Source organism: Trifolium pratense, linkage group LG5 (assembly GCF_020283565.1).
Source record: "Trifolium pratense cultivar HEN17-A07 linkage group LG5, ARS_RC_1.1, whole genome shotgun sequence".
Classification (NCBI taxonomy): Eukaryota; Viridiplantae; Streptophyta; class Magnoliopsida; order Fabales; family Fabaceae; genus Trifolium; species Trifolium pratense.
The window spans coordinates 32,056,332-32,079,048 of NC_060063.1; the positions used below are offsets into that span (position 1 = coordinate 32,056,332).

The 22,717-nt window shown below is 31.3% G+C and overlaps 2 protein-coding genes across 6 annotated transcripts; both read right to left on the reverse strand.

The window, feature by feature from the left end:
- Positions 1 to 3,711: 3,711 nt before the first annotated feature.
- Positions 3,712 to 8,669, reverse strand: LOC123882852. 4 transcript variants are annotated; one of them, XM_045931490.1, is made up of 8 exons: positions 8,452 to 8,669; positions 6,650 to 6,663; positions 6,408 to 6,489; positions 5,741 to 5,918; positions 5,544 to 5,628; positions 5,366 to 5,420; positions 4,197 to 4,335; positions 3,712 to 4,012 (listed from the first exon to the last, which is right to left on the reverse strand). In XM_045931490.1, exons 4-8 carry the CDS (start codon positions 5,915 to 5,917, stop codon positions 3,917 to 3,919), a joined length of 552 nt encoding a protein of 183 aa, XP_045787446.1. In that variant the 5' UTR covers position 5,918; positions 6,408 to 6,489; positions 6,650 to 6,663; positions 8,452 to 8,669; the 3' UTR covers positions 3,712 to 3,916. The 4 variants fall into 4 exon arrangements, with proteins under 4 accessions (XP_045787446.1, XP_045787445.1, XP_045787443.1 ...); XM_045931489.1 differs by lacking the exon at positions 6,650 to 6,663; XM_045931487.1 differs by lacking the exon at positions 6,650 to 6,663 and having other exon boundaries at positions 6,408 to 6,649.
- Positions 8,670 to 9,991: 1,322 nt separating this feature from the next.
- LOC123882853 lies at positions 9,992 to 16,553 on the reverse strand. 2 transcript variants are annotated; one of them, XM_045931492.1, is made up of 8 exons: positions 16,233 to 16,553; positions 14,589 to 14,721; positions 12,998 to 14,350; positions 12,210 to 12,896; positions 12,033 to 12,116; positions 11,870 to 11,945; positions 11,435 to 11,757; positions 9,992 to 10,516 (listed from the first exon to the last, which is right to left on the reverse strand). In XM_045931492.1, exons 3-8 carry the CDS (start codon positions 14,315 to 14,317, stop codon positions 10,304 to 10,306), a joined length of 2,703 nt encoding a protein of 900 aa, XP_045787448.1. In that variant the 5' UTR covers positions 14,318 to 14,350; positions 14,589 to 14,721; positions 16,233 to 16,553; the 3' UTR covers positions 9,992 to 10,303. The 2 variants fall into 2 exon arrangements, with proteins under 2 accessions (XP_045787448.1, XP_045787447.1); XM_045931491.1 differs by having other exon boundaries at positions 12,998 to 14,721; positions 16,233 to 16,462.
- Positions 16,554 to 22,717: the final 6,164 nt, after the last annotated feature.

Sequence of the window (22,717 nt, forward strand, 5' to 3'; positions counted from 1 at the left end):
TATGTTTGGTTCGAAGTAGATGGAGGGAAGGGGAGGTGAGGAAATATTTGTAATAAAGAGTAATTTTGGTAGAAACTCTTAAATATCTCAAATGTAATATATTTTTTAAAAAACTCTCAAATTTTATATATACGGTACTTTTTTTTTAAAAACTCACAAATATATATTTTTTTTGTAGAAACTCTCAAATTTTTTTTTGTACAATATTTGAGAGTTTCTACCAAAATTACCTTTTACTAAAAATATTCCTTCAATTTTTTTTTTAATCAAACAAACTTAACACATTTCATTAACTAGTAAATGTTCAATACATAAGGGAATAATCTAAAATCTACGGAAACTAGCCCAAGAATTGGCCGCCCGAGCAAGTGAATGAACAACTATATTCGTCTGTCTCCTAACAAACTTCACTTAAAAGTTTATACACGATAACATAATTTGGATAATATCCACAAAAATTAAACTAAATTCCGAATTACCACTACGCCTCGTTCGAATAGCTTCGGTCAACACTTGCGAGTCGCTTTCAAATTGAACCCTATCCATACCTCTATTAGGTAAATGAATATTTTTCCGAAAGAAATCATTTGTTATCATTTAAAATATTATAATAACTAAATACCATTTATCAAAATTATAAAAAAAAAATAAAAAATTATCACTCATAATAGTCAATATTGATTTTTTTTTATGAAAAAATATAAAAACGTTTGGGTATTGCTTATAAAAAAAATTATAAGAAAAAATTGAATTATAAGAAGTACTAGGTGTACTCAAACCTTACAAATCAAGAAAAAATAAACTCTTAGATTGCTTATAAAACATTGAAATTGTGTCTTTTCTTATGAAATTATTATCTCTGAAATACAATAATCGGCAAATAATTTTTTAATTTAATAAATAATTATTAATTTATTAATTAATTGATCTAATGTATCGGTAGATTGAATTTTTTAATTTCATATGTACCATAGAAGCCCCCTAATAAGTTTGAGGGCTTTTCTTACTTAAGCCCTCAACAAGTTTTATTAGACAATTGAGATTTTTATGTAGTGTGTGATTCTTAAAAAAAAAAAAAGGAGTAATTCTACCAACTATGATTAAGGGTGCGTTTGATCTACTAAAACTTAAGGGACTTGACAGGACAACTTCAGTTGTATTGTACGTGTTTGATTTTAATTTTTTTCTCAAACAATTCAATACCACCTAATTGGAACGAGACACATGACTTTAAATTTTTAGCAATATAACATTTCGATGTCAACTAATGGGATTACCTATGAATCAAAAACCTAGTTATCAGAGAAGGATTATTAAGTTGCTACCAATTCTACCGATAAGAACTAAAAAAATAAATTGACCAAATTGAAATGTAAAACACTTAAGAATTTAAATGTCGACAATGTAACAGTTCAACATCAACTAGTTAGATTAACTATGACTCAAGAAACGTAATTCATATGAAATGAGTGTTAAGTCTCAACTAATTTTCTCAACTGTGACATAGGGAATCAATTCATCCCAGTTAATCTATTCAACTTGACCTAATTGAAATGATAAACACTTAAAAAGTTGAATTTCAACATTCTAGCTAACAGTTCAATCTCATATTGTTGGACAAATTATTACACCAGAAACCTAGTTATTTTGAAAGGATTGTTAAGTCACAACCAATTAGACTGAAAGGAACTAAGGAGATCAAACATTCTCAATCTCACTATTCAACTTGACCAAGTGGGAATGAGAAATACTTAAGAATTCAAATTCTAAAATCAAACGATTCAACCTCAATTAGTTAGATTAACTATGACTTAAAAAAACTTAGTTCAAATGAAATGACTATTAAGTCTCGACTAATAATGTCAATTGTGTCAACAGAAATAAAAAAATTTAGATCAAACCCTTCAACTTGAAACATAGTTCATATGCAAACTTAACTAATTATACTTACTTTATTAAGGAATTCAATTTTTCTCAATCAAGTCGTTCAATATCACTTAATTGGACTAACAATAACTTATGAATTTAAATTTCGACAATCAAGCATGTCTAGAACAATATCAAAAGTTCATTTACAAAACTTTAGTATTTTTTTAATATGAGACGATTTAAATATGAATTTTCTAAATCAAAATATCAAGATAAAAGTAACGAATATTTTGACCTAGAAATCAAATTTTGTATGCTCCTTACTTTTGGACAAACTTTTTATAATGCGCTATACATATATGCAAAATCATTAGAAATATACATCAACTTTACAACATGACCAAAATTGCATGCATAAACATTTTGTGGGGATCAAAACATGACATTTTCTTATGAAGATGAAAAATTAAATTTAGTAATTTTGTATCGATAACAAACTTATTTAACCATATAAAATATAACGAATCACTAAAAATTAACAATATTACAATAAAATATATAAACATATTAAAAAATTAAAGTTTGTTTTACTAAAAAATAAATATTTTTTAATAATTATATGCACTAATTATTAGGTGGCAAATGAATATTAATCTTTATAAACTAATAATATTAAAAAAATTTGAAAGGTAATAATATTGAAATATTAAAAATCGTAGTTGGATCAATCATATTAATAATTTTTTTTTGTTTGAATAATTAAAAAAGTTATTAAAATACAAAATACTATTAATTTTTAAGAAAATACAAAATACTAAAATAATATTATTTATAAGATATTAGAATAATATTAAAATATTTGAATTTGTTGAAAATCATATGTAAGTTGAAAGATATGATGCATGGTTTGATTTATTGTGGAAGGATACATATGCCAATATTAAAAAGTAGTGTTTAATATAATAAACTTAATAAAGAAACAAAATCTGCATTAATTTTTTTTTGTTGACAAATATGCATTAATTACTATATTAGTTGTTAACCACATCAGCGGTGTACCGGTACACATCCACATAATATGTGTACCGAAGAATTCACCTTTATTTTATCGCTATTTAGACCCGTGCACACGTGTCGATGTTCTAGTATATAGGAATCTTTCTAGTCTAAAAAACCGAGTTGACCACGCAATCTTCCTTCAAAACAAGTGTATTTGTTATGGTAATTCTTTATCGGAAAAGCAAAGGATTTCTACTTTCAATCTTTTATCGTAATATATTATGAGTTTAATGGATAACTCTCTTGGTGGAAAAGGCATCTAATAGAATTCAAGGATTTATCATGTCATTCAATCTACTTCTAATATTCTATGCTTGTAGTAATTTTAATTAATCAATTAATATGCATAAAAATAGGACCAAGAAAAATATAAAAATCTATGCATAAAAATAGGAACAAAAAAGTTTAATAAAAAAAAATTATATGAAAAAACTGAAAAAAAAAAATTATATATGAATCTATTCATAAAAATAGGGAAAAAAAACAATAAAAAGGCATGATATGTCCAAAAAAAAAATGTCTCATGTTATAGTGAGATTGTTCATAAACGAATTTTGCTGCTAAAAAAAGATGTGTCTTATGTTTTGATTTACAATGTTGGCAACGAGGATCAAACCTATGACCTCATGCATACTACCCAGATCTCTCACCACTAGACCAAACCTAGTGGTTTAAGATGTGTCTTATGTTATGGTGAATTTGTTAATAAAATTTTTTTTGTTGCAACTAAAAAAAATCAAAGGTATTTTTGATATTATGAAAAGCCTACACCAAAACTCAATATAAGTATAGAATTACTCTTGATAACATAATAATTTTAATTACCATCAAATTTGCTGAATTACCCAAATTACCTGAAATATTTAAAATGATTTTATATTCCAAACTATCAACTTCAGATCATATCGGCGAGTCCGGAACCAGTATAGTCATAGCTGTTATCTTTTTGCGATTCCAGGAGTATAAGTAACTCATAGCTATCTACCACCTACTTTGCATGTGTACAAGTCTCTTCTTTGTTATCAGTTGCAGCACACAAGGCTTTCCAAACATGAACCAGCATTTTAATTGGTGGTCGCAAATTCTAGAAAACAAATTTAGCGATTCTCGATTAAATATTAACAGGTAAGAAACATAAAACAATTGTCTGAATGGTATCCCAGTTAAATAAATGCCTTATGATGTTACAATAATATGCATAGTATTCCAGTCTCAAGTAAAAAAAACGCTTAGAATGAAACCTAATGTAAACAAAAATATAGATTTACCTTGAAAACTAACACCATTTCAGATTCTTCGCGAACAATCAAGGATAGAGTCCAGTAGCAAGTCACTGGAGTCACACATTCTAGTAAAACAGGTTTTAGAATCTTGTCAATGGGAACAAAGCATCGGACGACTTTTCCACTGTAACAAAGTATCAACAACAAAATTAAAAATACTAGAGTTGGAAGTTTCATGATAGAAACCAACTGATATAGAATAAGGAAATAGGGAATATCCCTTTGATTACAGAATGATAACGCAGAACTTCGACGGTCAGAACCTTACTAATGCCAAAGTGGCCGCTTTCCAGTCAAATTCCAAGATACCCTCTTTCTCAATCATCCCTTCTATTTATAGGCCCTCTATATGGCAGTTATTTTCTATATAAACTACCTATTCTAATCCAACTGCAATTCCATATCAACTAGTAATAAAAGCTGCCTAATAATAATAATCACATGTAAATTCAGGTTTTAAATATTTTTAGAAGAGACAAGAGCATGAAAAAATCAAATGAGACAACAAATTTGTTCCATCCCATTTTCACGGCGTAACGTTTTGTCGCGGCCATTTATGTGATTTCTGTTCATACTATTAAAAACAGAGAAAAATGGTAACGGACACCACCTATACCATTTTGTCATGGCCATTTTCGCAGTAACGGACCGTTACTTAAAACCTTGAGCATAGGTTCCTTCTATACTATGCCATAGACGATTATGGAATCCATAACTATATATAAGATCTTCTGGGAAAGACCACTACCGGAAATGCAAGGTGTGCTCGAAAGGTGCTGCTGTTGTGCGACTGAACATTATCAAATCCTTGAGTTGGCCTTGACATGGCCTTGCGGGTCGGTGGGAAAAAGTGTGCATGTGAGTAAATCAAACGACTCTTTTGGGGTTTAAGACTCTGAAGTAAAAAAGAAATGAAGTGGACCTGGATATGTTGAATGTGTGAATACAGCATTTTCCCGACTGCAATGAAGTGAGGAACCACATCCTACCAACAGACTAAAGAACCCTGAACTAGCACCAGCATTCCAATGTCTCAATCTTTTCCTCAAACAGACTAAATTGTTTACAAAAATGCTATATAACAGTACACTAAGCTTTTCATGTTTCCTACAATGTTGATTGTTGACTGAATAACTGATTAACAAAAAAATTACCTCATATAGTGAGTCTCAAGTTGTACTCCAAAAGCTGGCATAATCACAACAGACTCTGCAAGCAAAATGCTAACCTTCTTAAAATGACTAAAATAATAAATCATACATTAAAGATTTATTTTCCCTGGCCTACAATTAACTTTCAGAACATCACATGCCTTGTTAGTCAAGTACGCACCTTTATTAACAGGCTTCCGAAGTAACAACTTGACAAGAAATATGTCAAAAAGCAAGCTGTAATATACAAGACTAATCGATTTTTCCTGTTAATAGAATGGATATAACCAACCAAAAATGAAAGAAACAAGGAAAAAGTCACAGAATTTTCAAAATCGTCAAGTCAGTGTGACAAAGAAAATTTGTTGGAAGACATACCTCAAGAAAATATAGATAGATGGCACATGCTAATACAAGAAGTGCTGAGGCATACACAAAAATATATTTTGAACCACTCCTCCTCAGAATTATATGGTGCATGTCAGCATTTTCCGAGGGGTATTTCTGATCATGCACGTAAGTATATCTAGCATTACTTATCGAGAATTCAACCATCCTGAAATAAACAAAACCAACAATTTTTTACTGGGATTCTGGCTTAAATGCCCTCAGAGATTTTATTATTGATTATAATTAATAAATTTCAATTATACTATCAATATGTAACCCTGAATATATTGTACACTTCAGTTTACAACTACCATTATTCATTACTATAATAACAAAACTTCGTTGAAGAAGATTATTAAAAAGAAAGACGATAACGGCAAGGTTTATCACAGATAGGTAATAATGCTCTTCACAACTAAGATCAAAGTGATTACAAAACCCAATAAAATACATACCCCCAAAATCATATATTAATAATAATAACATGAAGAAGTGAAACCCAACAATTTTCATCACCCATTCCATGCTTTAAACACAAACAAAATAACAACTAATAATTAACATTTTTCCATTAAAAAAAAACACAACTCAAATGAAATATAAAAGATTAAAAGAGCCAAAGATGCAAACAATTTGAGAAATGTCTGAGGCTTGCCTTATGATCTCAGCTTTGAAGGTAGAAAACACTCAATGGAGGGAGCAATGCCGACTGAAATTTCTTGATCAATTGCTAATACCTACAGTTGATATGGCCCCAATGTTATAAAACTCATCAATAGCTTCTTTTGGTGTCCGACACAAGGACACACCTAATCTGAGGAGTGTTCCGTGCTTCGTAGTTAATGAGTCACTTGTGGAACTAGTATATACTAGAAAATTCAACAATAAATTTCTGACCTGCAAATTTCACACTTTAAAAAACTATATAAAAACACCACAAATGTGAATAGCAAGAGAAGCTAAAAGGTACAAGTTAAAAAAAAAATTAGAAATAGTAGCAAATAAAACTTGAGAAGTACTAACTAATGAAAAACAAAATAATGTTACAGTTATTTTATTTAAATAAGGCTTAAATGCAGTTTTACCCCTCCTATTTTGATAGAATCAGAATTTTACCCCCTGTATTTTAAAATCCGGAATTTTAACCCTCCTATTTTATAATTCTTTGGATTTTACCCCCCTATAATATTTGACTCATATTTTATTATATATATATATATATATTTTTTGCAAAGGCAAAGAGAAATAAATATATTAAACAAGGCATAAGGAATGCCCATGCAAAACAACACAGGTCCTGATACCTCAATAAACAGCATAACAAAAATCAATGTTCCCCTTAATTACACGAAAAATAAACTTCCTAAACTAAGCACCACCATCCCTTAATGTTCTAGGAGTGCTATAACCAAAGGCTAAGGATAGAAACAGCTACTGCAAGCCCCTTCCAATGATAATAAAACCAAAGCAGCAAAACTCCAACTGTTAAAACAGGAGTAGGAGAGTCGGATATTATAGAGGGGGCAAAATCCAAAAAATTATAAAATAGGAGGGTCAAAATTCCGGATTTTAAAATTGGGGGGTGGGGGGGGGGGGGGGGTGGTGGGGTAAAATTCCGATTCAATCAAAATAATTATAACTATTGTCAAACTAGAAATAGAGACTTAAGTGGATAACGTAAAACTAAGGAATAAAAAATTAAATGACAGAGAATACCGTAGCAGAATAATTATGAAAAGGAACACTTCAAAATTTAATAATAAAATCCACACTAGAGTTCAGAAATCAGGTAACACCAAAAAGCAAAATCCCAAACATGTAACGGTTGACGGTTGCGGCATTGAGAAGGATGGCCGCTTATGGTCGAAGAGAACAGCCAGCAACACATTGCAAACGGCGACTGAGATTAGGGATTTCAACAGAATGAAGTAATGATACTTTTGCTGTTTCCAGGACATCCTTATTTGTTGAATTTATTCTTTTATTAAATCCGAATTTGTATCTCTCTTAAAGCAAAACTCAAATGTTAAATATCAAATGAAATTAATTTCTCAAATACTTGGATTTGTGTCCAAAGACATTTGTAAATAGTTGTGTTTGTGAAATAAAAAATTAAAACGTAAAGAAATGTAATGTGCTCAGAATTAAACAATGTGTAAAACCTAGACAGGATGCATTGATTTCACCATGAAAATAATGTTTGATTTCAACAAAATTTGTTTTGGTCCGTAGACGAAGTGACAAGCACCATTGAAACACGCACACATAATTACAAGGTCCCGGGTTCGAATCAGGTGAAGGTGTCTAGTCTAACAATGTCAGCATTGTCAGTTGAACTTACATTAGCATTACCAACAGATACATATAAGCATTGCCATATTCTTATTTGGATTTTATCCTACTCAAATTTATCCTAAAAAATCAACACCAACTACTGTTTCAATCTAGAACTTTCTAGCACCATCTTATGAGCACTACATGCAATCCAGAATTTTTTTTCACAAACTAAATTCCAGCATGCATAGATTAGTCTAACATGTTCAATATCTTTTAAAGACTACTCCCTAACTTACAAATAAACACATGATTCAATAAAAACAAATTAAATGGTAAATAAAAATTGAAATTATAGAGTTAGGGTTTGATGGAATATGAGCGAAATGAATTGGTAAAGTAATTAGGTGAGTGTGTCAACATACCAAAGAAAGGAAAAGGAGGAGAGCGGCAGACGGAGGCGGGAACAACAAATTCAAACTCCTTTTTTGTGGAGGTAAAGACGAAAGTGACAAACAAACTGAGGTGGCCGGAATGACTCTTACCACGGGGGAGCGATGGGTTTTCACGGTTGCTGTGGATGATGGGTATTTACGGCGGCATAACCGTGAGCATGCGATTGATCCAACGGGCAACAGAAGTCCACAAAATAACCAATTACTCACTCCGTTTCAAAATACTTGTCACTTTAAAAATAAAATTTTATCTCAAAATAATTGTCATTATCATTTTTCAATGTAATATTTTCCAATTTTACCTCTAATAATTACTATATGCATTATTTTCAACGAAACAAACCTATAATCTATAGGGATAATTTAGTAAAAATATTATTTCTTTTAACAATATCATTATATTTCATAATACGTGTGAAACAACCTTAAAAGACAATCTTTTTGAAACGGATGGAGTAATATAATGCTAAATCACACAAATTGAGGGAGTAATATAATGCTAAATCACACAACCAGGGATGTTCATGTCAGTTTTTATCAAAAAACCAAACCATATTCATTTATAAACCATTTATTTGGATTATGATCCATGACCAAATCCACTTTTTGTTTAAAACCGGTTATAAAATTTGGTTATGGTTCTATAACGGGTAAACATTATAAATCCAATTTTAAATTGGTTATTTATCAAATTCAATTTAAAATTGGATATTTCTTATATTGGGAATTTGTCCAACAAAGGAGGCCAACATTTGTCTCCTTGGAAAGCTCGTCTGGGGGATATGGTGCAATCTTCGAATAAGCTCTCGATCGACCTTCTCTCAAAAATATACACTACAGGTTCATCCATTCTTCACACCAATTGCCTTTCCAATGCCTCTCCCACCTGGTCTTCTATATCAAAAGACGGCTTCTTTTGGCGAGCAGGTCCGGGATCATCCTTTTTCTGGTTCAGCCCTTGGAGCTCCTTACGTTAAATTAGGACCCTTGTCCCGTATGTTGACATCCATGATTTGCACCTAACTATCAAAGACATACTTACCTCTAATAGCCCTCACAATCAAATCCTCTACACTCGGCTTCCTCCCCGAGCATCCGACCTCATCAATAACTTACACTCAGATTCTATGGATTGTTGTGTGTCCCCCAAATTTCCGAACAAAATTTAGTTACCGTTCCACGACGGTAAAAACTTTGTATATATAACATGATATCCAATAAAATAATATCAAAGGCTGTGATGTGTGCAAAATATATGGTTAATTAAACTATACTAGTAAACTACTACACCAGAAAAACTCAAACCATTTACATGAACTGAATTTTAAACTAATTTAAAAAAAAAAATTGAAACAGTTCGATCCGGTTTACAAATGTAAACCAGTTTTGAACTGTTTTTAAACTGAATTGAAACCAATTTAAAAGTAAATTGGTTTTAGAAACTGAACAAAACCATTAGATGGTCCAATTCAAGTCAGTTTATGAACCATGAACACCTTAGTTCAGACTATTGGCGAAACTCTGGAATGTTATATTTTGCAACTATTCCATGAGCATGACGAATACAGATAAACCTTTGTAAACTGTGATCACATAAATCCAGTACTTTGTACATCATTCATTTCAAAATTTATCTTACAATAAATATCATTGGGCTAAAATTAGCTACAGGCTAGCTCTAACCGAAGATCTTAACACACCCGATTTCAAATCGAATGCGTACCATGCTCCAATAGATAAATGAACATGGTTGTACACAAAGATATAATGATTTTTCATAGAGAAGTAGCAATTCACAACCAGCAACCAAATGCTTGTTCCTCTACTCGCTCAAGTCATCATCAAAATAATTCAGGTCAGAATCATCATCAGTGGCACCATCAATGTTAGCATGATCAGCATCTGATGATCCTACTGCTCCATCAGCCATAGTGACCTGCTCATGGGAACCCTTTAGAAGCCTTGCATGTCCATTTTCATAATCAACTGAATCGTTTTCATATTCATCGTCTAGTTCAACTCCAAAAGAGTTATTCTACAAAAACAAGCAAAACAAATATTCAATCAGAGAGACACATTGTTGGGGCTTCGCTGCTGACAAACATACGGTGAAGTATCTTTTTTTGACAGAATATGAAGAATCTTTTTTTGACAGAATACGGTGAAGTATCTTTGTTTTTTGACAAAATATGGTGAAGTATCTTAAACACAACAATACGCGATTTATGTTGCGTGTAACAATGCAATCTCTAAAATGTAACTGAAAGTCAAATGCATGTAACGCCAGCATTTTCAACATATAATTCAAACAAACAATCTATCTGACCTAATTGGGTTAGACTTTTGAATCCTTTGAAATCAAGTGATTGAGTTAAGAACTATTACACATCAATTGTTATATTGTTTAGTGATCCAAGCTAATCAAAACCGGACAAGCCAGTCTAACAAGTTAGGCTTGAAAACCAGTCGGCAATTTTATAGCAGAAAGTCCTTCACTAGTTCTCTCGTTTTTCAAATCCTGATTTGTTTTCCTTTATTGGAATTAGAATTAAATAATTACATAATTGGGTTTTTTTTGTTTTTTTGATATTGGTAGAAAATGGATTGTGATTTTGTGAGGGAATTGGGTATTTCCTACTAAAGGCCTCTCTCATTATAATCATCGCCCATTTTCTCTGACCTTCAGCAGAAAAGCTGAAGGTTACATATTTTGGGTTTTAATATTATAAAGATATATATATTTTTTAATTACTACTGATCTAACCTTGGTCAGACCGTTAAACCTTGAAACTGTGACTTTACTGATTCAATATCTGGTCCAATTTTGATTACATTGATATAAATAACATACAGTGCATAGAAGAATAAAATTATAACTTAAAAATAGGCAAGACAACTATAAACGTCTAAGGAATACAATTAAAAGCAATTAATGTTAAGCACAGATAATTACCTTGTCACCATCAGAGCCTTGTGCAGTGGTATCAACTATCCAGTCACCAAGCAAATGCTCTAGTAGAACACTGTCAACAGAGGTTGACTTTGACTCCCTGGACCTTTTTCTTACCTGGTATTCTCTAAGTTGCAAGTTGTAGTGAACATACATGACCTCATTAAGTTTCTTCTGAGATAGACGATTTTGTCTTTTGCTATATAACTGATCATACATACTCCAATCATGCTCACATGCAAAGGATGAGCACGTCTGACTTAATATGCGAACGGCTATTCTTTGCAACTCTAAGCAACTTATTCCATGTTGTTGCCACCAAGCAGCTAGTGATGTAAACAAAGTAAAGTAAATCAATCAACTCATACAGAATTAGCAACGCACCTCTGCATATTAGGCAATACATGAAGCAATCTAACATAGTAAATAGTAATTTACCTGGTTCAAGACCTGTTCTTGTGCTAATTGCCAATTCAGTTCCAAAGTCATCTTGTGCAGAATTATAATGAGCAATCTGGAAATAACATCATTGTGAACAAGATATAATAAAATAATAAATATCTAATAGTCTTTCATATAGCAGTCATTAAGGAAATCTTACTTGCATTGATGCAGATATTCGTCTCATATTATCTAGCTCTAGCCGAACAATGCATTCATTCAACCCTCGCACTACCTCAGAATGCTACAGCCATACCAAACATTCATGTCAGGAGAGAACTCGAATAAAAATTCAAAATATACAACCATTAGTAAAATATTCAATGTTCTGACATACCGCAACAAAATCCTGACGATATCGGTATGATGGATTCAAGAAGTAAGCGGCCAAGTAAAGAGGATGACATAAGAGAGAGTTACAATGCCTGTCTATCACCTTCCAGAATGGTTCATATTTCCTTGCATCATCGCCATGAACAGATTTAATTGCAAGTTTTGCCCTGTACAAGTCGTTATATATATACGGCATTGACAAGCTCTCACCACTAGACACCTTTTGAAGCACTTGAAATATGGGATCTACTGACTTACTCACATACTGCATTTTCTTCCAAAATGTGACATTCAAAACAATTTTCTGCACCTCTTTCCCCTCGCTTGAGCTGGAGAACCTGGATGACATCCATTTGTTTGAAAGAAACATTCGTCTAAGACTAACTCGATGATCCAACAAGCTCTGCAATGTAGCAAAGCTAGAGGCACAGTGGGTGCCAGCTGGCTTTAGAAGATCCTTCCCCTGGGTAAATTCAGTTTTCATAAGATTTAACAACCATATTTGATTGTATATTAGTTTTGTAATTTTCTGGCCCTTTTCCATGCACTCTTCTACACATCTTATCTTCATAAAATCTTCAAGCACCTGACTGATACAAGAGGTAGCACAAGGCGTCCAGAATAAATTCCTTCTCCTCTCTTCAAGCATTTTCCCTGCAGCTTTATAGTTGGGAGTATTTTCAGTGATTACCTACATCAAAAGAGTGAAATAGGAGCACCCAGATTAATAACTGATACAAGGTAATATTTAGGATGAAGGAGGATGCCACAAGAATAGAAAGAACATTTTACCTGTACTACATTTTCCTCACCTATTTCTTCCACTACTTTGTCAAGAAGCTTAAATAAACTTGGTGCATCTTCTACCACATTAGTGGCATCAACTGAAGAAGCAAAGTATATGCCATGAGGACATGAAACAAGAAAGTTAATAATTTTCCTACCCTGTGCATCTCTCCAACTATCGGTCATTATAGAACAACCAGTGATTGCCCAGGAAGCCTTATATTCAATAAGGTAATTCTTAATGGAATTGATTTCATCCTGCAAATAGCGACCAGAAATAACTTGGCTAGGTGGGCATACCAGTCCTTGTCCATATTGGCCAACCATTTCCAGCATTTTATGAAAATATTTGGAGTCTGTAGCCTGTAAAGGAATTCCTGCATGGCAAAAGAACTTGCAAATGGAAGAAATAACTTGCTTGCGTAACTTCTTAGTAGGTCCTGTCTTAACTTTTAGTTGTTTGTAAGTTTGAGGAGTCTGATTCGTGGGAACTTTCAGATAAAAACTATCCAATCTTGATCTTCTCAACACTGGTTCTGGGCCAGTATGAGACATTCCCTTGAAGGTCTTTACTGTATCTTTAGAGTATCTCTTATCAATATCGATCAAAACATCTCTATTCATATGATGCAAAGTATCTTCCGCTTGCTCATACTCGTCATCTTCATTATCAGACTTTGGATAGAAAGGCATCATTTCCTTAGCCTCAGGTTGTCTATGTCTTTTTCCAGTGCGATGCCATTTCATATTCTCTTTTATTTTAAGATAAACTTCTTCCGGAGCACTTTTACAAGGTGCTACCTCTCCAGGAATTCTAGCCAAATGTTGTTTAAACCTATTAATACCTCCACTGACAACTTTCTCACAGTAACTACATTTGACTTTTTTCTTTCTCTCATCCTGAGCAACACCATGTTCCCATCCTGGGTCAATATATCCTAAGGACCGAAGAGGAGTTGAATTTACAGATACATTCCTATCATCCATCAATTGTTTCCCTTTGCTTCTACACCCAACTTGCTCTTCATCATCTTCATCATCATTAGAGTGAAAATTCATGTATGCTTGAGCATCAACCCGCTTTTGTTTCTTATTGGAACGGCACCCTTCCAGGTTTTCCTTCATTTTTAGGTAGACTTCCTCAGGAGCCTTTTCACAGTATGTTACTTCACCAGAAACTCGGGCTAAATGCTGCTTTAATCTGTATATCCCACCACTAACAATTTTCCCACAGTAATTACATCTAACCTTCTTTTTCCGCTCATCTTGAGCAATGCCATGATCCCAACCAGGATCAACAAATCCAGTGGAGCGTATTGGAGCCATTACATCCAAAACAGATATATCATATATGTTCACCTGCATAAGAATGTTTAATAAGTACACGACACATAAAAATTCAACTGCTACAGCACATCAAGTAATGCAAGAGCCTCCCCATAACATATACATTACATTAAAGTGAGAAGTCTCTGGTTGTCGGGTAATAGGGGATGCTTGAAAATTGGAGCAAAGGCAGCATATCAACAAGCATCCAAGATACCGGAAAACAAAAGTACTTAAGGAGAGTAGGATATTTCTAAAGAAACATCAATACCTTTGCTTCACTGAATAAGGTACACAGAGTGAGAAAAACTATGTAATAAGTTTTAAGGCAGTCAGCCGATGGAAATCAAGGACCCAATGTTTGATATCAAGAGCACCAACAACTTCTTCTATTACAATACAGCCTACACAACCACAAACAACATTTTAGAACAAGTGTAAATTGTAAAACACTCAAAAGGGCATTGAGAAACAGCAATATACAGGTACACAGTTGCACAATAAACTTCTAGAGAGTTTTGCATCGAAATGTCTTATTGATGCCAAGTAGGGACTAGCATCGAGAAATCATTACACCAATTCGAAGACAACTCATCTCTTGCACCTATGAGCTTTACAAAACACCCGTTAAATTAAAAGGCAATCAAGGAAACCCAGCTTGAAGAAATTCTTAATTTTCTTTTCTTGTCTCTAATTATCCCTCAAAAAACTCACACAGACAATCTATTCCTATTCCTTCAAAACCCATGTCAATATTTTTTAATCTGCTTAATAAGCAATAGGGATGTTGAGATTTTTATTAACTTGGTTTTGCACAGTAACAGGCAATACTCTCCGCAATGAGGCACACTCAAAGGTATTGGATTCCCCTTATATATATATTTCTCTGCCCCCATTAGCTCGATGCATTCGCTAATTAGTCACTCATCACTCACTTAAGAGACGTCCACAATACTCTAAAGGTTTTGTTTGGAAGAGTAGTTTTAAAGGGAATAGGAGATGAAAACTCATGGCTGATGTTTTCTTTATTTTAAGAGTATTATAAAAACAGAGAAACAATTTGAAACATTTTTCAAAGTTTGTTCTAAAAAACCCTCCAAAGTCCTCCTTCAATTGATATTTTGAGTTTTCCCGAATAGTGGGATTTTAGGAATACGAAGAAAAATAAAAACTAACGAAGACATTGGGCTCCAGTGGTTAATGAACTCCCCCTACGACGAATCGATTGGGAGAACGCAAGTTCGATTTTCTGGTGGGAACAATTTTTGGCCAGACTTTACTTACCTCGTGGCCGAACTCTGGATTACCAGGCCCCCTTTCCCCTAGGAATCAGACAGTTAATACTAAAAAAAAACACTCATGCAAGGTGGGGGACTACCCTCCCTTGTTCCCTTTTGTCCTCTCATTCCCTCCTTCTGTGACTATAGCAGAATTTGACATAAAGAATCCCTCTTTACCATGCTATCTTGCATGGATAAGAAAAGGAAAATTTTATGATAATAATTTATTTATTTATTTATAAATCAATAAATTATGAAATATTATTTTTCAAAGTAAATCACTTACCCTAAACCTTAAACCCTGAGCATAAAAAAAATAAAAATCTCACAATTCTGAAATGAAAATTTTACTCTGATTCAATCCAAACATGACCTCAGAATTCAATTGGATAAAAAAAATCTATCAAGAAATGTCTAATTAAAACCTAAACATAATCAGAGCAAATTTTAAACAATTCAGATAACCTAGAAGTAAAATCATTTCTAAATACAATAATCTGAGAAAATACAGTGAAAATCGAACAAAATTTCCTTAATCGTAATTTCCTCAAAATCAAAATTTCTTTCTTATTATTAATTTGAATTCTGAGAATAAGAAGTTCGATCGTATAAAGGAGAGAGTTTAAGAAAGAAACCTCGACTGAAGACGATTTAGATCGAAGTGGACTCGGCGGCGGAGATAGGACTGCAGGTTGTTGAAGATTGACGGCGGTGGAATCGTTCGATCGTTGGCGGCGGAGGCGAAAATCGCTTAGGAATGGTGAGTCGCGGTTGAATTACTGGGTTAGACTCCTAACTCGACCCGGCCGTGTTATACCCCGGTTTTACCTATTTTTCGTACAATTTTTTTTTTTGGTACAATTCTTTTTAATTTTCTTATGAATTAATTATTAAATAGTTAAACGTATGAATATATCAGAAAAATAGTTATTGTATGAATATATCAGAAAAACACTAAAAAATACCTTAGCTTGTTTATAAATATAAAATTTCAAAACTGATATATTAAACGTTAAATAATTGTTATATTTCATTTTTTTTATTTTACTTTTTTAATTAATATTTTTAGAGCATTTGTTAGCGCAACTCTTTAATAAATGTACCCAAAAAATATGAAATTTAATCTAACAATGCATCACTATTGAGTTTTTTATTATAATTATTGAGTTTGTTTTGGGTTCAACTATTGAAATTAAACTTTAATTGAATTTAGTTATAAAATAATGTGTTACTACGTAATTTAATAAATTTTATAAGTCATAAGTTATAAAAAAAATTACAAAATATGTCAATATATTATTAAATACATGTGTAAAATAATTTTACACCGAATATATAAATTAAATTCTTTTATTTTTAGTCTATAGAATAGCTATACCGAAACTCAAATAATATTATTTTGACAAATGCTACCAAGTGTCTTAAATAGGAAATTATATATAAGTTTTGCGCGAGTAATAACAACAATATCAGTTAAACGATTACCTATATATTGAGAAATAGAGTTTTACATAATCATGCAATAAAAAATTATCAATTTGTCAGATCATATAAGAAAGTGAAGTGAAAAATTTTGTGAGTTAAATTAGAAATAAAATAAGACCAAAAAAAATTAGAAATAAAAAAGTTGTGAGTTGACTCAGAGATTCTTAACTCTGGCCCTCTGGGTGCAAAACAATAAAAATACACTCACCACTCACCGAGTCCGATTTCTGTTTGTTCTTTTTTGTTTATTTATTTATTATTTATTTATTTCCCCGTTGGCCTTTTCGTAAATTGATGTCTATGTTGAGATTTGAGACATATGGCTCTGTTCGGTAAAATTAAGCTATAAACTAGCTTATAGCTGATAAGTTAGCTGATAGCTGAAAAGCTAGCTTATAGCTGATAGCTGAAAAGCTAGCTGATTGAAATTAAAGTGTTTGGTAAAATTAGCTTTTTAAATGATTGATAAATATAAAAAGACATAAAAGGATATTATATGTAGTGGATAGTTTTTTTTAGTGGGTAGTTTTTTATTTTATAAAAAATAATAAAATTAAATTAAAGGTTAAAAATGGAAAAAACCGTAAAAAGCTATAAGCTATAAGCTCAAACGCTACTTGAAATAGCATCTCAAAAAAAGCTATAAGCTCGTGAGAAAAGCTTTTTACCAAACACTTCTATTTTTTTCAAACAAGCTTATAAGCTAGTCCAATAAGCTATAAGCTAGCTTATTGGACTTACCAAACACACCCATAGACATTATTTTTTGATGAAATAAGTAGAGCTGTCAAAATGGGCTAGCTCGAATGGGCCGGCCCGCCAAGCCCGATTTTTTCTCGGGCTTGAATTTTGAAAATTCTAGCTCGAATTATTTTTCGTGCTTTTTAGCCCGGCCCAGCAAAGCCCAATTAAAAGCAAGTTCGAAAAAACTAAAATTAATGAAATAAAATATAAATAATTTGTTTTAAATGATTTGAAATTAGTTTGTAATATAAATTATAAAACACCGTCCGCTACTTAAGTAGCAGATGAGTAAAAATAGGGCACCCAAGAAACTCGTAGGTAGCGGATGAGTAAAAATAGGATGCGTGAGAAACTCGTACGTAGTGGATGAATAAAAATAGAGCGTGCGAGAAACTCGTACGTAGCGGATGAGTAAAAATAGGGCGCGCGAGAAAGTGGTAGGTAGCGGATAAGTAAAAATATGACGCACGAGAAACTCGTAAGTAGCGGATGCGTAAAAATAGGGCGCGAGAAACTCGTAGGTAGTGGATGAGTAAAAATAGGGCGCGCGAGAAACTCGTATGTAGTGGATGAATAAAAACAGGGCGCACGAGAAACTCGTACGTAGCGGATGAGTAAAAATAGGGCGCGCGAGAAAGTCGTAAGTAGCGGATGAGTAAAAATGACGCGCGATAAACTCGTAGGTAGTGGATGAGTAAAAATAGGGCACGCGAGAAACTCGTAGATAAGGGATGAGTAAAAATATGGCGCGCGAGAATTATTATATATATCTTATGTCGTATGTCTTATGTCTTATAAGTTAAAGGACATGTTTAATAATAGTATTTTTAGATAGAGTTTATAGCTTATTTTTCTGACTTATAGTTTATTTTTCAGAAGCTATTTCAAGTAGTTTCTGAATTTATAGCTTCTAACTTATCATTTTTTCTTCCAATTTTATTTCTTATTATTTTAACTAAAGTCCACTTTTACCCTTTATAATTTATTATTTAAAATAAAATTGTATATTTTACATGAATTTAAACCATGCCATTTTTTTCAATAAACCATGATAATTTTTTTTTTTAAAACGATTAAACAATTATCATGATCCGCCCTTATAGCAAGTTTTACGTGATAATTGAGTTTTGAATATATATGTTGCTCACCGTCAACAAAACAATTACGCCGCTCACTATTTTATAAGAGTTTAATTGTTGTGCACCGTCGGTGCAATTTTTTTTACACATGCATCAAATGACGCGTTGCCACATCATTTAATAAATGTGACGCATCATGTGTTTTTAATTATCATACATGACGTGTCTGTATATTATTGGCGCATGTGCAAAATAACTTTACACCGATGATGCATATAAATTAAATTCATTTTATAATGTATCCTTGTAATTATTGTTTTGGTCAACAATAATAAATCATTTTTTTCCTTCAAAAACAATAATAAATCATTTTTATCAAAATAATAATAAGAATAATAAATCATACTTTGTTTAATAAAAATATCAATTTTACTATGATTTTTTAGAAATAAGATTTCAATGAATAAAAACTACTTTAATATATAAACTGTTATGAATAATAATATGTAATGAATGTCCATTATTGTGTAGGTTTTCTTGTCCCCTAAATGTGTCTTATAAATAGGACCCCCTTGTTACAATGTAATGCACACCTTGAAGAGAATATACAAACTCTAATCTTTCTCTCTTCTCTCCTTCATCTCTATTTTTCTATATTCTTAGTTATGTTTAGATTAGTTTCATAACACGTTATCAGCACGATAGTCTCTCCTCTTTCAAGAAAGGTATAACAACCATGGGAAGTGATAATTTTATTTTTTGTATGATTTTTTTATTCTATTTTTTATCGGATCATTTTATTCCTTCTCGTTTTTTATATTGATTCATAGTCTACGATCCAGAAGTATCGTGATAATTTTTTTTAAATATGAATCCTGAAGATTCATAGTTTGACAAAATTTTAAAATATGAATCCTACGATCCAGAAGTATCGTAGTGAAATTTTTGAATTATGAATCCTGAAGATTCATAGTGATGAACTTTTAAAATATGAATCCTGAAGATTCATAAGCCTCAATTTCTAGAAGTACCGCAAAATATTTTTAAAATAGGAATCCCGAAGATTCATAGATATAAGAATGAATCCCGAAGATTTGTAGATATAAGTAAAATGAATTGGATAAATAACTGATTTGATCTTATTATTCATTTAGAATTCCAAGAGAATTCAATATCTATATGCATCCCTGAAGGATTGCACTAATATATTTCTCATACTTTATAGTATATATTATACAGTTCCTGAAGAACTCAATGTTATATATGCATCCCTGAAGGATTGCATAAAGAATTATTTTTACATTATAACGATATTATATCTTAAAGAACTTAAAAATAAATAATCAAATTATTTTCTATATATGCATCCCTGAAGGATTGCTTAAAGAATGATTTTTACAATATAACGATATTATATAGTTCCTGAAGAACTTAAAAAAAAAATCATGGAATATTAACTCATATGTATTGTGAGAGTTTTAAATTACTACAAGCGTATTTTATCTCTTTTCTTATGCATAGAATTATATATAGAATTTTATGAAAATGAGATAAGAAGAACATGTGGTATAATTTGTTAGTCCCTAAAGAACTAAACCCTTTTTACGTTATTATTTTAATTCAAATAAAGAGTGAATGTAAATACATTTACTATTTTGTAACCTGTTGGATCATATGATTTCATATTAAGATTACATTTATGAAAATATGAAGATTTTGTAACCTCTTGATTTTACCCTTTTATGTTCTTATTAAAATACATTTACTATTTTGTAACCTCTTGGATCATGTATGAAAACGTTTTCATCACTTTTAAGAGAATTAATTCCATTTTTTGTACATTAATTCCGATTTTTTTGTTTGGTAATATATCTTTAATTCTTTATTCTTTATTTTATTTTTACATGTACAATTATATATAGTCTTATGAATTTTAGAAGAATTCAACATTCAAGCATCCTTGAAGGATTGCTTAAATAATGATTTTTCTTGATCATTGTTTATGAAAATTATTTGTGATATAGTAGTTCCCGAAGAACTAAAGAAAAAAAAAAACCCTTAATATTGAAGTATCTTTGAAGAATTGCTCAAAGAAAGAAGTTTGATATCAATGTTTGAAGATTTCAGACACAACTCTTGGAGAACTATAAATTTAATACCAAGCATCCTTATGAAGATCATTTGTGATATAGTTCTTGAAGAACTATATCACAAAGAATATGGAATTAATATTAACGCATTATGGATGGATTGCTCCAAGATTATGGATTTCCTTAACTATTGTTAATGAAAAAAATTATTTGTATAGTTCTTGAAGAACTTAAAATCCAATATTAAAGCATTCTTGTAGTATCGCTCAATGAAAAATTGTAAAAATTGTGAATTTCTCCGGCCATTCTAAAAAGAGATTTGTTATTGAGTTCCTAAAGAACTAAATTCTTACGGCAGATTACAATCTATATGATCTATTTGATCTTGGTATAAGATGGACCAAAATTAAAGGAAATTAATAGAAGAATTGTTTATGTCTCTCGAATATGCTCCTGAAGTAGCAACTTTGAAAAGATAATTTCAAGAATATTTTGTATATCAATTGTTGCACATACATTGGATGAATATTATTGATATATTTAGCTCATGATTGAATGCATGGTTCATACGTTTTTTTCCCCCTCTCATAATAAAGATTATTCTCTTCAAATATAAATTGGTTTTAATTATTCGGTTACTTATTTAAATCAATTTATTGATTTTAATTTTAAAAATATTTTAATTGTTACTATCTTCTAATTTATTTATTTTATTTTGGTTACAATCTTCTAATTTCTAATTCTGCTGAAATCCACATAAACATTATTCTGTTATACTTTATTTTTACTCTTTTAATTCTCAAACAAATAAATTATTACTATTTTTTTTTATGTTCTACCGAAAAGAATTTTTTTTGCTGAAACATATTTTTGTTAGCATGAAAGTATATATCTATATTACTATTCATAAAAAAAAAAAAAACAATTGGAAGGAATTAAATCCTATGTTTTATAGTACAAAAATTATTGAAGCTCCAGAAGAGCAAATACATTGTTATATCGAGAAACAAAGTTACACTTTGCTAATGTATTGTATATTTTAAAGTCTTAAAGAAATTTAGTATATATGCTTGGAGGATATTCACATAAATAAATATCATATTGAAACAAGTAATGGAGGAGATCTTGTATCTCTATATTACGAGACACATTATCAATTTTTGTCTCTAGTTTGGGGCATACTTATAATATTAGTGCAACTCAGGCACATATATGTTTAAGTAAACCAGAAGTTTACAATTTAAATCATATTAAGTTTGTAATTGGCAAGATCGGATGGGTCATCCCGAATCTATTATGATGTGAAATATAAAATAATTTTATATGAATTGAAGGGCCTGAAGTTTCTTCAATCTAATAATTTTATGTGTTACTAGTTCCCGAAGGAAGTTGATAAATAAAGTAAATGAGCATCTTTTATTTTTTTAGAATATATATAAGGTGATATTTGTAAATCAATACACCGATCACGTGGACCAATTCGATTCCTAAAATTTTAATTGATGCATCAACTAAATGGTCACATGTATGTTTGTTATAAACTCACAACTAGAAGTTTGTGAGATTATTTTTAAGAGCTCATTTTATATATATTATTCTAGAAAGTATTTGATAAGTATCATATGTTAATTGAAATTTATACTGAACATTTTGTAGAATATGTTCATACAAACAAAAATAATGGACTTGAAGATCCATTCTTTAGAGGCCTAAAGTTAATTA